Here is an 18652-nt window from a genome sequence, read left to right as displayed (position 1 = left end):
CTTCTATTTGAAAAAATAGAGACCATAACAGAAAAGTACAACCAATCAAAAATACAGAGTTCTGGAGCCCAGTCCCAGTAGATATACCTACAAAGTGGTCTCACACTTAAGGCTCAGAGAGCATTATGGAAGAGGGCCTGAGAAGAGTCTCAGAGGATGAGGGAACTTGCTATGATATTATGTCTCCTAGTAATTTCATAAGCTACACTCATACAGTCTCACCAACAGGACCACCCAAATGGGAGCTGAGCAAGAAACATGCCAAACTAGAAAGAGAAGATCTGATAAGTCCTCAACCATACACAAAACCTATAGGCAAGAGGGGAACTCTGGGAGCAAGAGTTGTCCTTCCCAGGGGGAAAAGCACAGCCATTGGCTGTCCAGTTTTAAGTGGTTAGTCCTGAAACTTACATAGAGGCAGCATTAGTGGATTGAACAGATTATTTTAAAGAATATATGTGTGAAATAGATTATTTTAAAGCATATGTGTATTTATATACACATACAGATGCAATAACAATTAGATTTTTTTAAAAGGCCATGGATTTGAAGGAGAATAGGGAGAGGTACATAGGAGGATATAGAAAGAGGAAAAGAAGGGAGAAATGTAATTAAAATTATTATCTCAAAAAACAAAAAAATTATGCCCCCTAAAAAGTAAATATTTGAGAAGGACAGAGGAAAACCAGTCCAAACTGATATCACAGTTTTATATCAGTTCTCTTCTGAACAATATATAGATTTTTATACTATTTCTTGTAGCTCCAACTGTAAGAAATCCAGACAAAAGACAGTGATGTGGATTCAAATGTGATTTAATTTCTCTGTTAATGTCCAGATTGCAGTGTTGCTAAGTTCTTCAAAAACACATAGTCTTACTGTAACACAGTCCTTCCAAGTGCTGTGGATTTATTATTCACAATTTGTACAGTTTGGTTAGTTTCCAACTCTTATCCATGGATTATGTTTTCTCATAAACAATTATAGATATCTGCAATAATAATTTAGGGATCTAAGATCTTACCTCCATCATATATATATGATATGTGTATGTATGTATGTATGTATGTATGTATGTATGTATGTGGGTTCAGACCATATTAGGATAGCAGTAATACGTTAGTATAGCAGGAACACAGACAGATAAGAATGGTTCTCTTATCTGCCCTACTATCTCAGTAATAGATAGTATAAAACTGACTAGTGATTTTCTTTTAAAATGTTGTAGAACGAATTCACAAGGATTCATCCAAAAGTAACAGGTACCAAGACTCACCAACAGGAAAAAGTTCCACGGCTTGGGCACACCGTACTCTCCTGGAAAGACAGCTTCTATATACCAGGCCACAAGCCCATATATGAAAGTATCAACTAAAAGCATTCCTAGCACATAGGCAAATAAAAAGTTGTTTGAATCCGTCGATACAAATATGTTACTCCATTTCAGCCCAGTTTCTAAGATAAAGCATGAGACATTCAATTAGGTGCCAGAAGGGCTAAGATAGTTCTACATCTGTATCATAACTGAATCACTTGTTGGTCCTTTCTAGAGGTTTTTATGATACCTTAGAATTTAGGATTCCAAGAAGGTACCTGAATAAGTTACCTGAAACTGTCTCTCACTATACACAGAGAAACAATTGGAAATGAATGGAATAGAAATGAAATACACAAAATTTAGGAAAATGGAACTTAATAAAAATAAGCAGAACTATGTATTAGCATGATGGTTCACCTCCTCACCATGATGCATGCTAACATCTCACTGGAATGCATAATTTTGGAGAAATGCTATCCCTGAAGTGTAGGGCTAGATGCCTGCTCCAGCAGAAACAGGAAGGAAACTTCTGGACTCCCAGAGAGAGTGTGAAGCCACTCATACACTTAATATGCTGGTATAAAGTAGAAGAAAAATTTGGAGGACAGTTTAGCAATCTAAATTAAATTAATCAAAATTAAACTATGAATAACCAGTAAGATATGAACTATGTATCTACTAGAACACAGGAACGTTTACAAGGTCACTACTCACTCTTTTCATCTGCATTGAGTAGGAGTCTAAATCCAAACGCCATCCCAACATTAAAGTCAAAGGACCAAATCAGCTTCTGCTTGGGTGACATGTGATCAAATTTTTTATTCATTGTAATAGATGGGAAGTAGGTGAGGAAAAATAAGAAACTTCCTAAGCTCACGGCAAAACTGACTGCAAACGAAAAGGGAAGGGTAGTCAGTTTAAGCAATTTTGGAAAATGTAACATATAAATTTGTTTTTTTTTTCATGTGTACACTGAGATAGGCATTACAAATATTGAAAACGTTTGTGTTATCCACCACTATTTCCCCCAGGACATAAATGTGATGCCTGGAATGCAGTGTGTGCACAGGATATTTCTGACAAAAGGGCTGTGATCAAACACAGAAGAAGCTCATATTCTTCTGAAACTTTTTGTTCTGTGTGCAATGGTTATGAGCATCACACCAGTTATTAGAAATTTACAATTCTATTTATTACCAATCAACCTAAGAAATTATAACTATTGGAATAATCAAATACTTCTCCAAGCATTATGAGATTCAGTCCATGTCATGGTAATGGATGAAAAGAAGTATCCTTAGACAAATTAAGAAACTATAGTTTAGTGCTTAAAACGACAATACAAAAATTCACCTAGATGGGTCTTAGAGTATTTAGGAGTCCCAAATGCAATTCATTTTCAGAGTTACCAATTAAAAATAGTTGAGATATTGCTAGATTCAGCAAAGAATTATGAAACATGCAAACAAAATGGCATGAGTTATTCGAATACCAGATTTAAAAAAGAAAGAAAACAAACAACAACACAAAGAAAACACTTGCCCCTGAGAAAGTCAGATACTGGACTTATTAAACAAAGACTATAAACTATCTGTCTTAAATATGCTCAGTTTCCTAAAAGAGAGAGGGGACAGGGCAGGAAAAAGATGTCTATTTATAGAGACTATCAATCACGTGATGGAAATTATAAAAACGAACTAAACAGATGCTCACACTGCAAACTAAAGTATACAAAATGAAGAATTTACATGTCTGGGGAGGCAAACGGAAAAAATCAGCAGTTAAACGAGTACAATGAAGATGATAGGATCTTAAGGAGCAGAGAGAAAAAGCAAAAGCTTTGCAGAGCCTAAGAGATCTGGGAAACACTGTCAAAGTCACCTCCATATGCAAACAGCAGTCATAGGAAAAGAAAGCAAGCATTTGATTGGAAGAACGGTGGTCAAAAATAACTACATTTAAAATAGAAAGGCACACACCTCATCTAGAGACAAAAACAATAAAAAAGAAAACCCACCACTTCAAGTAGGGAAGTCAAAGAAACTTACACTGAGACACATCGAAAATGAAGACATCCAAGTTTAAAAGGCGGAGAGTTGTCAAAATAAAGTGCTGAGGGTATTGCTCAATGGTAGTGTGCCTGAGGTCCTGAGTTACATTAGAAGCATTAGAAAACATAACAAAAGGTTACAGAGTCTGAAAGGAGGGAATTGGCAAGTACAAGACGATAGGACAGCATAGGTCCCTCTGTAAGACGAGAGGTGGGAAGTCATGGGATGATGTTGTATAAACAAAACAAAGATTTGTCAACCAAGAATTCTGTGTGAGGCAAAGCCAGTCATCAACAATATGAGAGAGACTTCCTGGTTCCAGGACCACACATCAGGAGCTTGGCATCCTCAATAATTTTTTTTGTTACTTTATTATTTACTACTAATAACTAAAAAGTGGAAAAAAATCCTCACTCTAGTTATCTTTCTGAGAGGAGAGGATATACCAATAATACTTGCTAGAGCTCTACAGAGGTATTTTTTATTATTATCATTGATGCTAAACTCATAAATTGCTCACAATATGGCATTAATTATACTTTATATAAGAAAATAATCCGAAGCGATATAGAAGAGGAAATGAGATGAGAATCAAAGTGGAAGATACAAGGAAGCAACAGAGGAGGCATATAAAATAGATGGCTGGGTGTCAGATACAACTCCTTTCTGACCAGTAATTGCCTTACTTGTTTGCATGACTTTAATGCAACAGTGTGAGTTAAATCTTGGAGGGAAAAGGAGGCAGAAGGTATTGGAAGTCCAAAGATACATATTAATCGTGAGTCTAGAAAAAAATCATTTATGCCAAAACCCAAAGAGAGCGAAATGGCTAAACTATCAGACAGAGTGATAGATTTCAATAGACAATGGATACTGTGAATAATTTTTGAGATAAGACCTTGCATGTAGCCATGGCAGGCCTGGAACTCACTTTGTAGAACAGGTTCCATTCTAACTTTTGGTACTCTTCCTGCCTCAGCCTCTGGAGTGCTGGGATCATAGGTGTGAGTTACCATACTTGCCCAACAGGGCCATATTTTCCAGAGGAGAAAACATATCTGACTCATTAGACACACTTAAACTTCGTTAGAAACTGGTGAAATGCAAGTTTACTATTAATTTCTCTTTTGTGGTGCTAACCAACTGGCAAGGACATAGAAAAACAGGAATTCTCACCTTCCAACAGTTCCAACAGGACTGTAACTACACACACACACACACACACACACACACACACACACACACACACACTCCAAACAAACAAACAAACAAAACCCAACTTGGCATGTGAATCCTTAAAGGGTGAGAAAGAAAGCTTTATTTGTCTCTGTTGTTAGAGATGACTCTAAGCACAAAGTATGTAACCCAAAGAAAGAATGTATGAATGAACGTTTCAAAGATGAAGGAGTGAATATCTACATCCACTGATTTTGTCTATTTTCATCTTTCAATCATTTAAAAATCTTTCAAATCCTACCTACTACCTAAGTCCATCTTTGCTTGTGATTCTGTGATGTGACCTATGACCCTTTTTTGTGTATGCTGTGATTTGGTAATTGTCATTGCTCTTAGGGTATCCTTTGCTGGTGACTGGTTTCCTATGCCATCGTTAATGTACTGTGGGGTACTCAGAGTAAACATTATTTCTTAGTGTGTCTTGGTGCCTCCAGTTGAGGTCAGCATTTGAATCTGTGGGTTTACAAACCTATCTGGTTGCCCTGCCTTATATGAGCAGACATCATCCTACACTGAGAACCTGGAAGGAACAAAAATATGGAGAGAAAAAGAATTCTTTTTTTTCCCCCGATTGCCCTCATGGCCAGTACATCAGTCTTGTCCTGCACTGGGACTAGACTAACACCATTGGTTCCTCTTATTCTGGGGTGTTAGGACACATACTGGAATGCATCACTGGCTTTCCTGCCTTGTGCAGTCACAGATTTCAGATGGTGGGACTTTTTGGTGATCTATAAACAAACAAACCAATTATCATAAATACCCTTTATTTTCCATTGTTTCTGCTTCTTTGGAAAGTCTTTGGCTGTGGCAGACACCTGGCTGGTCTGCTCCCATGAAGACACCTTATCCTGAACCTTACTAGAGCAGCAGTGGTGTAACCACTGCACTCAGAGGAACAGAGGAATCACTGCACTCAGAGCTGCTGAGGAACCACTGTACTCAGAGCAGCAGGATTTCAGGATCCCAGAGGCAGCTTAAGTCACAAGAGTTCTTCCACCCAGGAGCTCAGGATTACAGGATCAGAGAGACAACTGGACTCTGAGGAGTTCTGACACAAGCAAGATAACTGGAAAGACAGGCTCCAGTTAGAGACAGTGAGTGTAGGTAGCACTAGTGTTAACCAAATGGTGAAAGGCAAGTGCAAGAACATAAGCAACAGAAACCAATGTTACCTGGCATCATCAGAACCCAGTTCTACCACCATAGCAAGTCCTGGACACCCCATCACACCAGAAAAGCAGGATACAGATTTAAAATCACTTCTCATGATGATGATAGAGGACTTTAAGAAGGACTTAAATAACTCCCTTAAAGAAATACAAGAGAACACAGGTAAACAGGTAGAAGCCCTTAAAGAGGAAACACAAAAATCCCTTAAAGAATTGTAAGAAAACACAACCAAACCGGTGAAGGAATTAAACAAAACCATCCAGGATCTAAAAATGGAAGTAGAATCAACAAAGAAACCTCAAAGGGAGACTACTCTGGAGATAGAAAACCTAGGAAAGAAATCAGGAGTCATAGATGCAAGCATCACCAACAGAATACAAGAGATAAAAGAGAGAATCTCATGTGCAGAAGATACCATGGAAAACATTGACACAACTGTTAAAGAAAATGCAAAATGCAAAATGCAAAAAACTCCTAACCCAAAACATCCAGGAAATCCAGGACACAATGAGAAGACCAAACCTAAGGATAATAGGTATAGATGAGAGTGAAGATTCCCAACTTAAAGGGCCAGTAAATATCTTCAACAAAATTATAGAGGAAAACTTTCCTAACCTAAAGAATGAGATGCCCATGAACATATAAGAAGCCTACAGAACTCCAAATAGACTAGACCAGAAAAGAAATTCCTCCTGTCACATAATAATTAAAACTTTAAATGCTCAAAACAAAGAAAAAATACAAAAAGCAGTAAGGGGAAAAGGTCAAGTAACATATTAAGGCAGACCTAGACCTATAAGAATTACACCAGACTTCTCACCAGAGACTATAAAAGCCTGATATCATACAGACCCTAAGAGAACACAAATGCCAGCCCAGACTACTATACCCAGTAAAACTCTCAATCACTGTAGACAGAGAAACCAAGATATTCCACGACAAAACCAAATTTACACAATATCTTCCTACAAATCCAGCCCTACGAAGTATAATGGATGGAAAAATCCAATACAAAGAGGGAAACTACAACCTAGAAAAAGCAAGAAATTAATCTTCCAACAAACCCAAAAGAAGATAGCTACACAAACATAATTTCACCTCTAATAACAAAAATAACAGGAAGAAACCATCACTTTTCCTTAATATCTCTTAACATCAATGAACTCAATTCCCCAATAAAAAGACGTAGAGTATCAGCCTGCTTCTTTGGAAAACTCTAAAATAATTTTTGTGCATATGATTGATAGACATACACCAAAGGTCAATGCCAGCTCTGTGAGGGTAATCACTGCATTTCAAATACACAAGAGACCAGCAGCAAATGTTTAAGTGCAAGGAGCAATTCTGGTTTTTCCTTGTTTTCCTTGTTATCCAATACATGTAGTCATTGCTTCCTCCAATTCAGAAGCCGTTTTCATCTCAATAATGTGTGGTGGAAGGGCTAGATGGATACCATATGAGAGATAGCCCAAGACTAGAAAGAACTCCCAAGTATGATCAAATATGATCATACCATACCACCACATGAATGCTGTACTTATCATTTCTCATTCTCATCCACTGTAGTCCATTTCTTCTTCCTCTTCCTCTTCTTCTTCTTGACAAAATCTCATATTGTCTAGGCTGGCTTCAAATTTACTATATGGTTGAGGATGCCCACAAACTCCTGATCCTCCTGCTTCCCCTTCACAAGTACTAGCATTGTGGTGTGAGCTATCACTGAACATTCCCTCCACCTCAAGTCATTACAAGACCATAGGACATCTTAGTTAGAGCACCAAGACTGTGGCTGTGGTGGTAGTAAATATTTAGAAGGAGCTTTCAAATACAACATTTGGTTTGGTTTGTTGCTCTGGCTCTTTCCCAGGAAGAGTCATCCACTCACCTCTATTAAACAATGTGCTAATCATAAAACTGAAGAATATCGAGGAGATGGCATAAAATAACAAAAGGATGAAGACAAGGGTTGGGTCATTGTATTGAAAGATTGGTGCAGGTTCAATCTAGCAAAATAATTAGAAATACAGTTTAGTTGGGTTCAATGTGTTAACATAACAAGGCATAAGAAAAGAAATATCCTTAAATATTTTATTATTTCTGGTGAACACTAGTGACACTCTCACAGAGATGACGAATTAATACTTTTGGGTCTTATAGAGCCCAGACTGGCCTTGAACTCTCTATGTAGCTGATGATGACCTTCCTCTGCCTGCTAGGTATGCAGGGTTACTCCCTATTTATACAGAGATGTGCATATGTCAGGCAAGTATCTTTAAAGCCACATCTCTAGCACCAAAGAACTGATTTCTTGAAGAAGTTCCTTCCACCTTGACTTGGACTGAAGACAGTGGAGAGAATAAGCAATCTCTGAGATTCTACAACCAAGTCCACAGAGGCCAGCTTCCCATTCCTAGAAACCCTAGAGGTGTTGGGCTGGTCTTTCACTCCTGCGTTCCCTCTTAATGTTTAGCCACTGCATACTGGAATAAAAAAAGACACTTACCTTGACAAATAAAACCAGGCACATAAGTATAATGTTAATAAAATACAAACAGAAGAAGGTGAAGAAATAGGCAGCCCAGAACATCCAGTTGCTCAGTCCTATCATGAGCTGGTATTCCTGTGGTACAATTATCACAAATTAAGTATCATGAACACACACACACACAAACAAACACACACACATCAGTGTCTTAGAATTCTCAAAATGTACTGACATGTTATCTAATTTCATATTTATGTCCCATATTTCCAAGTTACAAAGGATAAGACTAAAGGCCAGAATTTCATGTTAATTTCATTAATTGCAAGTGAAACCTAACTGTCTATCAATTTTGAATCTGAAGAAGTAATTCAACCTTCCACATAAGTATACACCACACTTTGAAAATTTTCAATGAAAACGGTGTCTATAAGAAAAAGAGAGTTACCTTTAATCGGTTTTCCTTTTCCCACACAATGGACCAAACTAAGACAAGATGATTCAAGAAGAAGGTACATGCCACTGTTAGAGGGATGCAAATATTAGCAAATAAATAGAAATAATCATGATAATATGCTGGGTATGGAAATCTCTGAATGAAAAGAATAATGTCACTGAAGAGTTCTGCTGCAGCAGCTCCACCATGGTGCAGCATGATGGCCTTGTCTAGGGCATGTTGCACAGCCAGGAATCCTTCAGCGATATACCCTAAAGGAGAAAATAAAGATCACTAAGTAAAATGACTAACAGCAGCTCAACTGAACAAAGAAAAAAGCAAACCCATGTACTGCCATGTATTGTATGAGAATATTTTGGCAATGAAAGTGATCTCATAGAATTTTATGACTAAGGCATGATACACCTACTTCGGTCTGTGTGAACTCACTGAGATGTTCACACGCTGAAATGGGAGATGTCTACCAATGTCCTTCTGAGACCCTTTGCCCCTGTTTGGTGATGCATGGACTGTATTTCAATGGAAAAGAGCAAAGTCAATTTTAACCAGGCTCTTCTCTAGGTCTAATATCCTGAAAAGTCCCCCCTCCTCCTGTTTCTCCACATAAACACAGAATGAGTCCATCTGCTGTGAATAAACATGGTGTGGTTCTTTCTTTCTCAAACGTTAATGACTGTCTACTTTCTCTTCTTGTTATAGATAAGAGCTTGGAGTGATTTGCTACACACAATTGACGAAATCAATTGTCTTTGTTCTGTTCCTAACATCCGGGAGGGGGTCCACAGTGTTAAATCAATACGCTGCACGTTTCCCACAGGTGTGCCTTATTGGAATATATGTATACATAATAAAAAGTATGTATGTGTATGTATATGTATATGCATATACACTTTTATTGGTTCTTTGGGTTAGGGAGTTTTGGGTTAGTTTTAAAAAATGCTTTTATGTTGGAAAAATCACTATCATGGCAAACTACAAAAGCAGTGTAGAGGGTCCTTTTATGCCATGCATCTTCAGTGGAGGCTGGATTACTTCATGCCATCCTGCACAAACAGTAATAACTCTGTGACATTGGAATTTCATGAGAGGGAAGGGTTAGGTTTCTTAAAGTCTCAAAGGGCTTTTAGAAAGGCAATACTGAAAAGACCGAGAAAGACTGCTGTCCACCCAGTGTCGCTCCCCCTTAGCCTCATGCGCTATGTTATACCAGCACATTTCTCAGAACAAAGAACTCCACACTGGCACAATGCTATTCATACTACATAAATTCAATGTGCATTTCACCGGTGTTGTATTTTCTCAAGAACATCTGTTCCAGTTTCCTGTGCAGACTGGGGCACTGCATGGTCTCCTCTACTCTGTGGAAACTTTTCATGATTTCTTTTTCCTTTTTTGTGAAAAATATATTTTTTCCATTATACAATATATCCTGATAACTGCTTCTCCTCCCTCTACTTATCCTAGCTACTCCCCATCTCCCTTCCAATCTAAATCTACCCCATTCCTGTCATTCACTGGAAAACAGACAGGCTTCTAAAGAGTAATAATAAAATATAAGAAGATAAGACAAAAGCTAACACGTTGGCATAGAACAAAACGCACAGAAATGAAAGAGCCACTTGGACTTGAGTTATCTGCAGATTGATAAGTATGGCTCTGTTTGCATTCTTCTACATGCAGCCATCTGGTTTGACCAGGACCATTTGTTGAAGATGCTTTCTTTCTCTAGTGTGTGCTTCTGTGTTCTCTATTAAAAGTCAGATGCCCATAGGTGTGCGGTTTTTATGCCAGGGACTTCAGTTTGATTCATCTGATCAACATGGCAGTTTTTGTGCCAATACCATCAGGCTTTTACTACTATAGCTCCATAGTACAACCTGAAATCAAGAATGATGACCACTCTAGAAATTCTTTTATTATTCAAGATTGTTTTAGCTATCCTTGTTTTTTGTGTTTCAGATAAAAATAAAGAGTGTCTTTTTGAAACTTGTGAAGATTTATGTTGGAATTTTGATGGGGATCGCATTCAATCTGTAGATTGCTTCAAGTAGGATGTCTGTTTTTACTATATTAATCTTTTAGATCCATAAGAATGGGAAATCTTTCTATATTCTGATAAGTTCTTCAATTTATTTCTTCAATGTCTTACAGATTTTTTTTCATACAAATCTTTCACTTGCTTGGTTAGAGATACTTCAAGATGTTTTACTATTTGAGGCTATTGTGAAAGGTGCCATTTCCCAGATTTCTTTCTGAGTCCATTTGTTGTTTGTATGTATGAGGACTATGGATTTCTCTGTGTTAATTTTGTACCCAGCTACATTGCTAAAAAAGTTTATCAGTTGTAGTAGTTTGCCAGTGGAATGTTTAGGGTGACTTCTGCATATTATCATCTGCAAAGAAAGATACTTTTACTTCTTTCTTGCCATTTTAATCTCTTTTATCTTCTTCGGTTATCTTATTGTTCTAGCCAAGACTTCAAGTACTGTATTAAATAGCGTGAAGAAGAAAACTTTGTCTTACTGCTATTTTAGTAGAATTACTTTGAATTTCTCTCCATTTAAATTGATGTTGGCTGTGGGCTTGCAGTGAACTATGTCTATTATATTGATGTATGTCCCTTGTATCCCTAATCTCTCCAAGACTTTGATCAGGAGGGGTGGTGGATTTTGTCAAAGGTATTTTCTACATTTAATGAGATGACCATGTGGTTTTTGTCCTTCAGTCTGTTTATATGGTTTATATTACATTTATTAATTTATGTATGTTGAATCATCCCTGTATCTCTGGGATAAAGTCTACTTGATCATGGTGAATGATTTTTTAAACGTATTCTTGGATTCAATTTTCAAATATTTTATTGAGAAATTTTGCATCTAAGTAAGTTCATAAGTGAAACTGACCTGTAATTCTCCTTCCTTGTTGGGTCTTGGTGTAATTCGAGTATCAGGGTAACTATGGCTTCATAAAATAAATTGGGTAATGCTCCTTCTGTTTCTATTTTGAGGAATAATTTGAGGAGCGTTGGCATTAGCTGTTCTTTGAAAGTTTGGTAAAATTCTACACTAAAACCATCAGGCCCTGGGCTTTTTTTTTTTAAGTTGGAAGACTTTTATGACTGCTTCTACTTTGCTAGAGGGTTATAGGTTTGTTGAAATTGTTTTTCTGATCTTTCTTTAACGTTGTTAAGTGGTGTCTATTGAGAGAATTATTCATTTCTTTTAGATTTCCCAATTTGGTGGTGTACAGGTTTTAAGGTATGATCTCTCATGGTTCTTTAATTTTTCCTCATTGTTTGTTGTTCTCCCACCTTTTTCTTTCTGATTTTGTTAATTTGTATATTCTCCCTCCCCTTTTAGCTAGTTTGGATAAGGGTTTGTCTATACTGTTGATTTTCTCAAAGAACCAACTCTGTGTTTCACTGATTCTTTGTATTGTTCTCTTTGTTTCTATTTTATTTATTTCAGCCCTGAGTTTCATTATTTCTTCACATCTGTTCCTTTGGGGTTTTCTTCTTTTTTCTAGAGCTTCCTGCTGTGCTGTTAAGTTGTTATTATGAGAGCTGGCCAGAATTTTTATGGAGGCACTTATTTCTGTGAACTTGCTCCTTAGAATGATGATCATTGTGTCTCATAAGCTTAGATATGCTTTGTATTCATTTTCATTCAATTCTAGGAAGTCTTTAATTTCTTCATTTCTGTCTTGACGCATTTTTCATTCAGTAAAGAGCTGTTCAGTTTCTGGATATTTGTTAGCTTTCTATTGTTGAAATCCAGCTTTTATCCTTGGGGGTCTGATAGGAGTTATTTCAATTTTGGGGGGGTATTTTGAGTCTTGCTCTTATGTAAGGATATGGTAAACTTTGAAGAAAGTCCCATGAGGTGCAGAGGAGAAGGTATATTCTCTTGTGTTTGGGCGAAATATTCTGTAAATAGTCGTTAGGTCCATTTGGTTTATAATGTCTCCTAACACCAGCATTTCTCTGTTCAGTTTTTGTCTGGACGGCTTGTCTATTGGTGACTGTGAGTACTGAAGACTCCCATTATCTGTATGTGAGGATCAATATGTGATTTAACCTGTAGTAGTGTTTCTTTTACAAACTTGGATATCACTGTGTTTGGGACATAGATATTAAGAGTTAAAATGTCATCCTGTTATCCTTCCCTATTTCTTCTGATTATTTTTTATTTAAAGTTTATTTTGTTAGATATTAAAATGGCTATACTAGCTTGCTTCTATCTATCTATCTATCTATCTATCTATCTTTCTATCTAAAACAATACTAATCAAAGAAAAGGAAGCTATCAATTTGAGAGTGGGGGTGATGGGAGGGGTTGGGTGAGCTTACCTGGAAGTAGTGGAAAGGAAAACAGGGAAGGGGGAAAGTAATGTAATTTTATTTTCATCTAAAATATATTAAAATAAATTAATCAATTAAATAAACACTTGGTAGCACAGGTCTGACGAAATATGAATCCATCTACTTTTCAATGCAACAGGCTAATAAGATAAGTAGGTTAAAGGTCTGCTCACCAGGACTGCCTCCATCTGCTTGTTGTGGGTTTCTGGGTCCCACAAGACGCAAAGGTGGAAAAAGAAAGTTTGTAAACCAGCTGTGCCCTTGAAAAAATGCTTCACTATTTATGTTCTTCTTAATATTACTAAATCGCAGGTAGTATTTTACCTAGGAGGAGCAATAAGAAACAAATTATTTATATATATCTCAAAAAAGAAAAAAGAAAGAAAGGAAACACATAGCAAGAATCAGAAACAAAATGATTTTTAAAGTGTATCAGTGATATGAAATTCTGGGAGTGTATTGATGAGTATCTGAGTAGATTCTGGACTTCAGAAAGTGGCAGCAAACCTACCATGTGAGATATTTTGAAGAGTCAACAACAGTTGAATTCTTGCTGTGGGTTTATAGCACACAAACAGCAGGAACTCATGAGTGTCATGAATGTATTTTCCCTAGACAGACATTTGACATCCATACAGAAATAAGATATTCCAAAAGGGAGTATTAACTTATATTCCCTTCATGTTAGCCAACCATTCCTAAAAGAACATCTCGTCCTTTCCTAAAAAAGATTGAGGAGAATAGAGAAGGAATGTGGTAAGATACCAATGGGAAAAGTTGCATAATTACTGAAAGAAACAATCACTAATTTTAGAGAACTGAATAAACTTCAAGCTACATTGTGTTAGGCCTTAAAACTGTCTGAGATAATCAATAATCAAGCAAGAAAACAAAAAACCAAAACACATACTTGTAAGAGTCAGACCAGAGAAACTGGTTAGATTAACAGGAACAGTTGGGTGTGAGTGATTAGCTATATATGAAAGTTTTAATATGAGCATTTAAAGGATTAGTCCACATTCAAGGACAGTTGCTCCTTCTTGGGGAGCTCATGTCCTAGTCAAAGGTATATTTACTCATGATAAGTTTAAATTTGGTGATGAAGTTGTGTATCGAATACGTATGGAAAGGTGGAAGAGCAAAGAGCTTGGGTGGTTAGGAGACAATATGGAGTCCAAGAAAACTTGTAAAGTGCGGGCAGAAAGCAGGTAGATGGGCAGGACATGAGACTGAAATGAAAGCAGAAAATGGGAGGTTTGAAACTCTACCAAATGCATTTCTATACACTGATGAGACAACATTAGCTCTCAAGAGCCGGTAACTTGGGGTATGTGATGTGACATGTGAACACAAAGGTGACCAAACAGAATAGAGGGAAACCAACTATAGACCCCACTTTACCTCCTCTTGACAGTTGCTTGTACCTTGAACACAGAATTTTGGCTCATACACATCTACATTCCATTCATTTGGTTCATTTGCCTCAGTACCAGGGGCATCAAATTCAAAGCATTGTCTTTGTCTGTCCTTGGGTGCAGTTATGAGAATCACCCCCAGTATTTGTAGATGTCCTGATTCTGGTTCAATCTGGCTTGGTGAATACATGTGTTCTCAGCTAGAATTTTGTTTCTTGAGGAACGGGATCTGTTCTTGACCATGTAATTTCTCAAATTTGTCTCAAAACTCAATTTGATTATTCCCTTATGACTATGCATCTACCTGTGATCTTCACCCAGTGGAAATGAATGTTCTCAGAGTTGGTGAAGATTCCCTTTATCATAGCAAGCTTTTGACCTGGGAAACATGTGCTTACTTCTGCAACATCAGCAAGGTATGCACAGCTGGACACAGCAACAAAAGTAATATCCTTAGCTCATTCAGAACCAATGGGGACATAGCATCACAGAGCTGGGTAATAACTTAGAAAACCATCAATTGGTCAGCTAATGCTAAAGTATTATTTTGCTTTTTTTGTTTTGTTTTATAGAGAAAAACTTATATGAACTTAACTTTCAAATTTAATCAGTTTTATGGTAGTATACTTAGAAAATTGACCTTTGGCTATGAGGATGTCCTATAGTGTTTTGTGTCTGTATTTCCCAAGATCTGAGTTTGTGGAGAAGGCCTGGCAGGCAGTGAATACAACTCTTTCCTCATTAGCACAGCAATAGACACTGGAATTAGTTAGTTTTGGACCCAAGTCCATGCCATGGTCAAGATGCAAGTTATTTTCTTCATTATTAAAGGCAACAATGATATACCCAATTCATTAACTCTCCACAAATTGGAAGTACAGATATGAGGTTTCTCCTTTAAAAATATTTATTTTATTTTTAATTATATATATTTGTGTGTTTCTGTGGGTGAATATATGCACACCAGTTCTCAGATCTCCTGAAGCTGGACTTACAGGTAGTTTTAAGCTGCCCAATGTGGGTGTCAAGAACTAAGGTTCTCTGGAAGAGCAATATATGTTCTTCACTGAACCACCTCTCCAGCTCTGAGCCATGAGATCTCTATGGAGAAGTCACTCACCTTCTTTGGCAGAGGATCGCTGCTGTTTGTGAAGTTGTGGCCAAACACAATAGCAGCAAGAATATTTCTAGAGTTGTTAGTTGACCTAGCGTAGTCTTCAAAATCACTTTCTGAAGGAAACCCTATAACTGTAGAGAGAGTAAAAGTCTGTAAAAGCAGAGTGGATAGCTGTGCCTCAAATTTCCAGTTTGAGAAGAAATTAGGAACAAGAGTGTTATGCCATGGTTCTGTAATATTCGAATCTGAAGTAAAGGTATGCAGAAATTGGGAAACAAAGCCACTTCATGATTTTACCATTTGAGGTAAGTATATTTCAATCATTGAGATTTTTCAGTCAGTGTTAAATTCACTTTGAAATTCAACCTGACTGACCTTAGAGTCAAACACCTAAAGGTGTAATTTGTATTTTTCTAAGTAAAAGAAAATAATTACTTAATATACGGTACATTTGTATATAGTACACTGGCTACTCTAAAGATTCAGAATCTTTAGAATTCTCATCCTAGAATCAGAAGCATGGTTGATGTAAACAGAATGTCAAATGACTTAACAGCTGCCATGGTGAAAATCAAGTCCCATGTAGTTTTATCGCTTAGACTGACATGGCTTTATTCTTCCAGCAAATCCCTGATTCCCAGAGACACACAAGAGAAGCTCCACTGTCCTCGCTGTTGGTGGTACCATGTCCTCACCAGGGAAGCTCTCTCACTCTCAAAGCACAGTCTCCTCCACACCTGCCACCTGTGCTCCCAGGTGTCACTGTTTCTGCATCTCGCCAGCACGATTGGGAATCCAGTTCCTTCGGCTACTTCACACCATTCATTTTTGCAAACAAATCCAATTACAACAAAATGGTCCATTCTAAAGGATTCTCCATCATTTTAGCCTGTTTTTTTTTTCTATCTAGCAAACATAGGGAACCTTGGTTGGATTCATCCTTTGAAAGACCTGCACTCAAGTGACTTATGTGACTTAAGTGAGAATTGCCTTATGTTTGCATAAAAATGAATCATGGCTATGCAGGTTGGAAAACAAAGGTACAGCCACATTCTAAGAAGGTAGGGAGGGTGAGGCTATAGATTTAAAAGCTGATCCTGATTCTGATGCTCCTGAGGTGGAGGAGTTAGATCGTGTGCTTACTTAAGGAGAGGACAGTACTAGAGGGAAGGCTACAGATTTTCTAATGATCTGGATATGCAGTGAGCATGTCTCCAAAAGGCCTATGAGCTTATAGCTCAATTGTCTGTGTCACAAATCAGAGGGGGGAGACCCCTTAAGAGGTGAATCTGGAAAATAGTTAAGTTGTGGGAGGGACTGCTCTGAGGAGTGGCTAAAAAAGCTTTTTTAGGACTCAGGTTAGCTCCTGTGAGTGAGGGTGGTTAGAAAAGAACTGGCTTGGGTCTATTCTATATAGCTTATAGCCTCCTGTCTCCCCATGTGATCCCTATCAAATGGACTTCCATCACAATGTCATCGACTGCATTGTGATATGGCCAAAATGGTCCCCACCAGGTGGGGGCTGAACAGATGGTGACCCCCAATCTTGTTTTCTCACCCTCCAAAACTGTGTGTTAAATAAACTTCTTTTTTTTATATACCACATGCCCAAGGTACTTTCTTTACACAAAATGAACTCAGATAAAATCTTCTATGTATTGTGCAATGTTTTTAATAACTGACCACTTATTTCAGAATAAAGACATGCTCATCCTGTGACTGTGTGTATGTCCTGTGCATAACAATACTCCTGATGCTATTCTTACCCAGACTTTAAAAACTCATTCAGAACCAATGGGGACATAGCATCACAGAGCTGGATAATAACTTAGAAAACCACCAACTGGTCAGCCAATGCTAAAGTATTCCTTTGGTTTTTGTTTGTTTGTTTGTTTTATAGAGGAAAAATTATATGAACGTAACTCTCAAGTTTAATCAGTTTTATAGTAGTATACTTAGAAAATTGACCTTTGGCTATGAGGATGTCCTATAGTGTTTTGTATAGAAGATAATCACCCAGTTAAAAAGCTGGATTTTTTTTTTTGCTAAAATTGTTGAATAATATGCTTTTATCCAAATCTTAACTAACCTTTCATATGGATGTTTAAATCTTTTTTCACGTTTTTGACAATATTCTCTACCACCATGCTGTTGGATGGCACATAAGCCAGCTCCCAAGGACGAAAACTGGTGGCGGAGACGTGGAAGAAGAGAGGAACAGTGTTGACACGTAGGTCAAAAAACCGCAGAGATTCAGTCTTCTGTATACTAAGAAGGCGGCGTGTTGTCAAAAGCACAATGCTGAACACAAGTGTCAGGATTATCTCAGTAAGTAAAGCCCCAAACCTCCGCCTCTAAAAGAATTAAAGAACAATAATAATATATTAGTTTTTCCAAGAGGTTGTTGATTTAGTGAATGGCTATTTGTATATATTAAGCTGATAAGATACTTCATTCATTCAGCTTACATAGGTGACCAATAAGCATATCTTTACTCTGTGACAGACAAAAATTCAAAGACTGTCATATTTCTCTCTCCTATGTGACATTCTGCTATTACCACCCTCTGTGTAGACTTTATGCTAGGAAGAGAATGACCCAGCCCTGGAACTGAGAAAGGTAAAGTAGTATAAAATAAAAAGCAGCCATTACAATGTGAGCATTATCCTCTGGCCATCACTGAGCTGTTGCAGCAATGCTATGCAGAGTTCAACTTACCTTTAAAATAAAGTTCTTCCACAGAAGAAGCAAAAATTTTTTTGATCCTGGTGAAGCCATTCTTTTGAATAGAGTTCAATTCTGGAGGAATTAAAAATGTTTTTTAAAGAAAGGAAAATTAAGATGATCTACATCTTCAGATATGCATCTTTCATTTGGAATACCCATTAGAGGTCAGGATATTTGGAAGGGAGAAGTTTCAATAGACAGGAGAGTGAACTCAGTGGTATAAAGATTTAAAGGGAAATATTGGCTTAGGAAGGGTTAAATTTGGGTAGGGCATGGGAGGGCAAAAGATAGGGAGAGAAATAACCTCAAAGAATTT

The 18652-nt window shown here is 37.3% G+C and overlaps 1 protein-coding gene across 1 annotated transcript in view; it reads right to left on the bottom strand.

Moving 5' to 3' along the window:
• The window catches only part of LOC114618523 (ATP-binding cassette sub-family A member 3-like), a 75471-nt gene extending 57084 nt beyond the window's left edge, over positions 1-18387 (bottom strand). Inside the window, exons 1-9 of the mRNA XM_028764306.1 lie at positions 18328-18387; positions 17699-17963; positions 15613-15740; positions 13251-13401; positions 8709-8968; positions 8282-8398; positions 7664-7781; positions 2033-2206; positions 1277-1455 (exon numbers count right to left, since the gene is read on the bottom strand). Of these exons, the coding sequence (XP_028620139.1) occupies positions 1277-1455; positions 2033-2206; positions 7664-7781; positions 8282-8398; positions 8709-8968; positions 13251-13401; positions 15613-15740; positions 17699-17963; positions 18328-18387 (1452 nt within the window). The remainder of the gene's footprint in view (positions 1-1276; positions 1456-2032; positions 2207-7663; positions 7782-8281; positions 8399-8708; positions 8969-13250; positions 13402-15612; positions 15741-17698; positions 17964-18327) is intronic.
• Positions 18388-18652: the final 265 nt, after the last annotated feature.

Source organism: Grammomys surdaster, unplaced genomic scaffold, assembly GCF_004785775.1.
Source record: "Grammomys surdaster isolate TR1022 unplaced genomic scaffold, NIH_TR_1.0 142, whole genome shotgun sequence".
NCBI classification, from domain to species: Eukaryota; Metazoa; Chordata; class Mammalia; order Rodentia; family Muridae; genus Grammomys; species Grammomys surdaster.
This window is presented reverse-complemented; position numbering and strand designations above follow the sequence as displayed.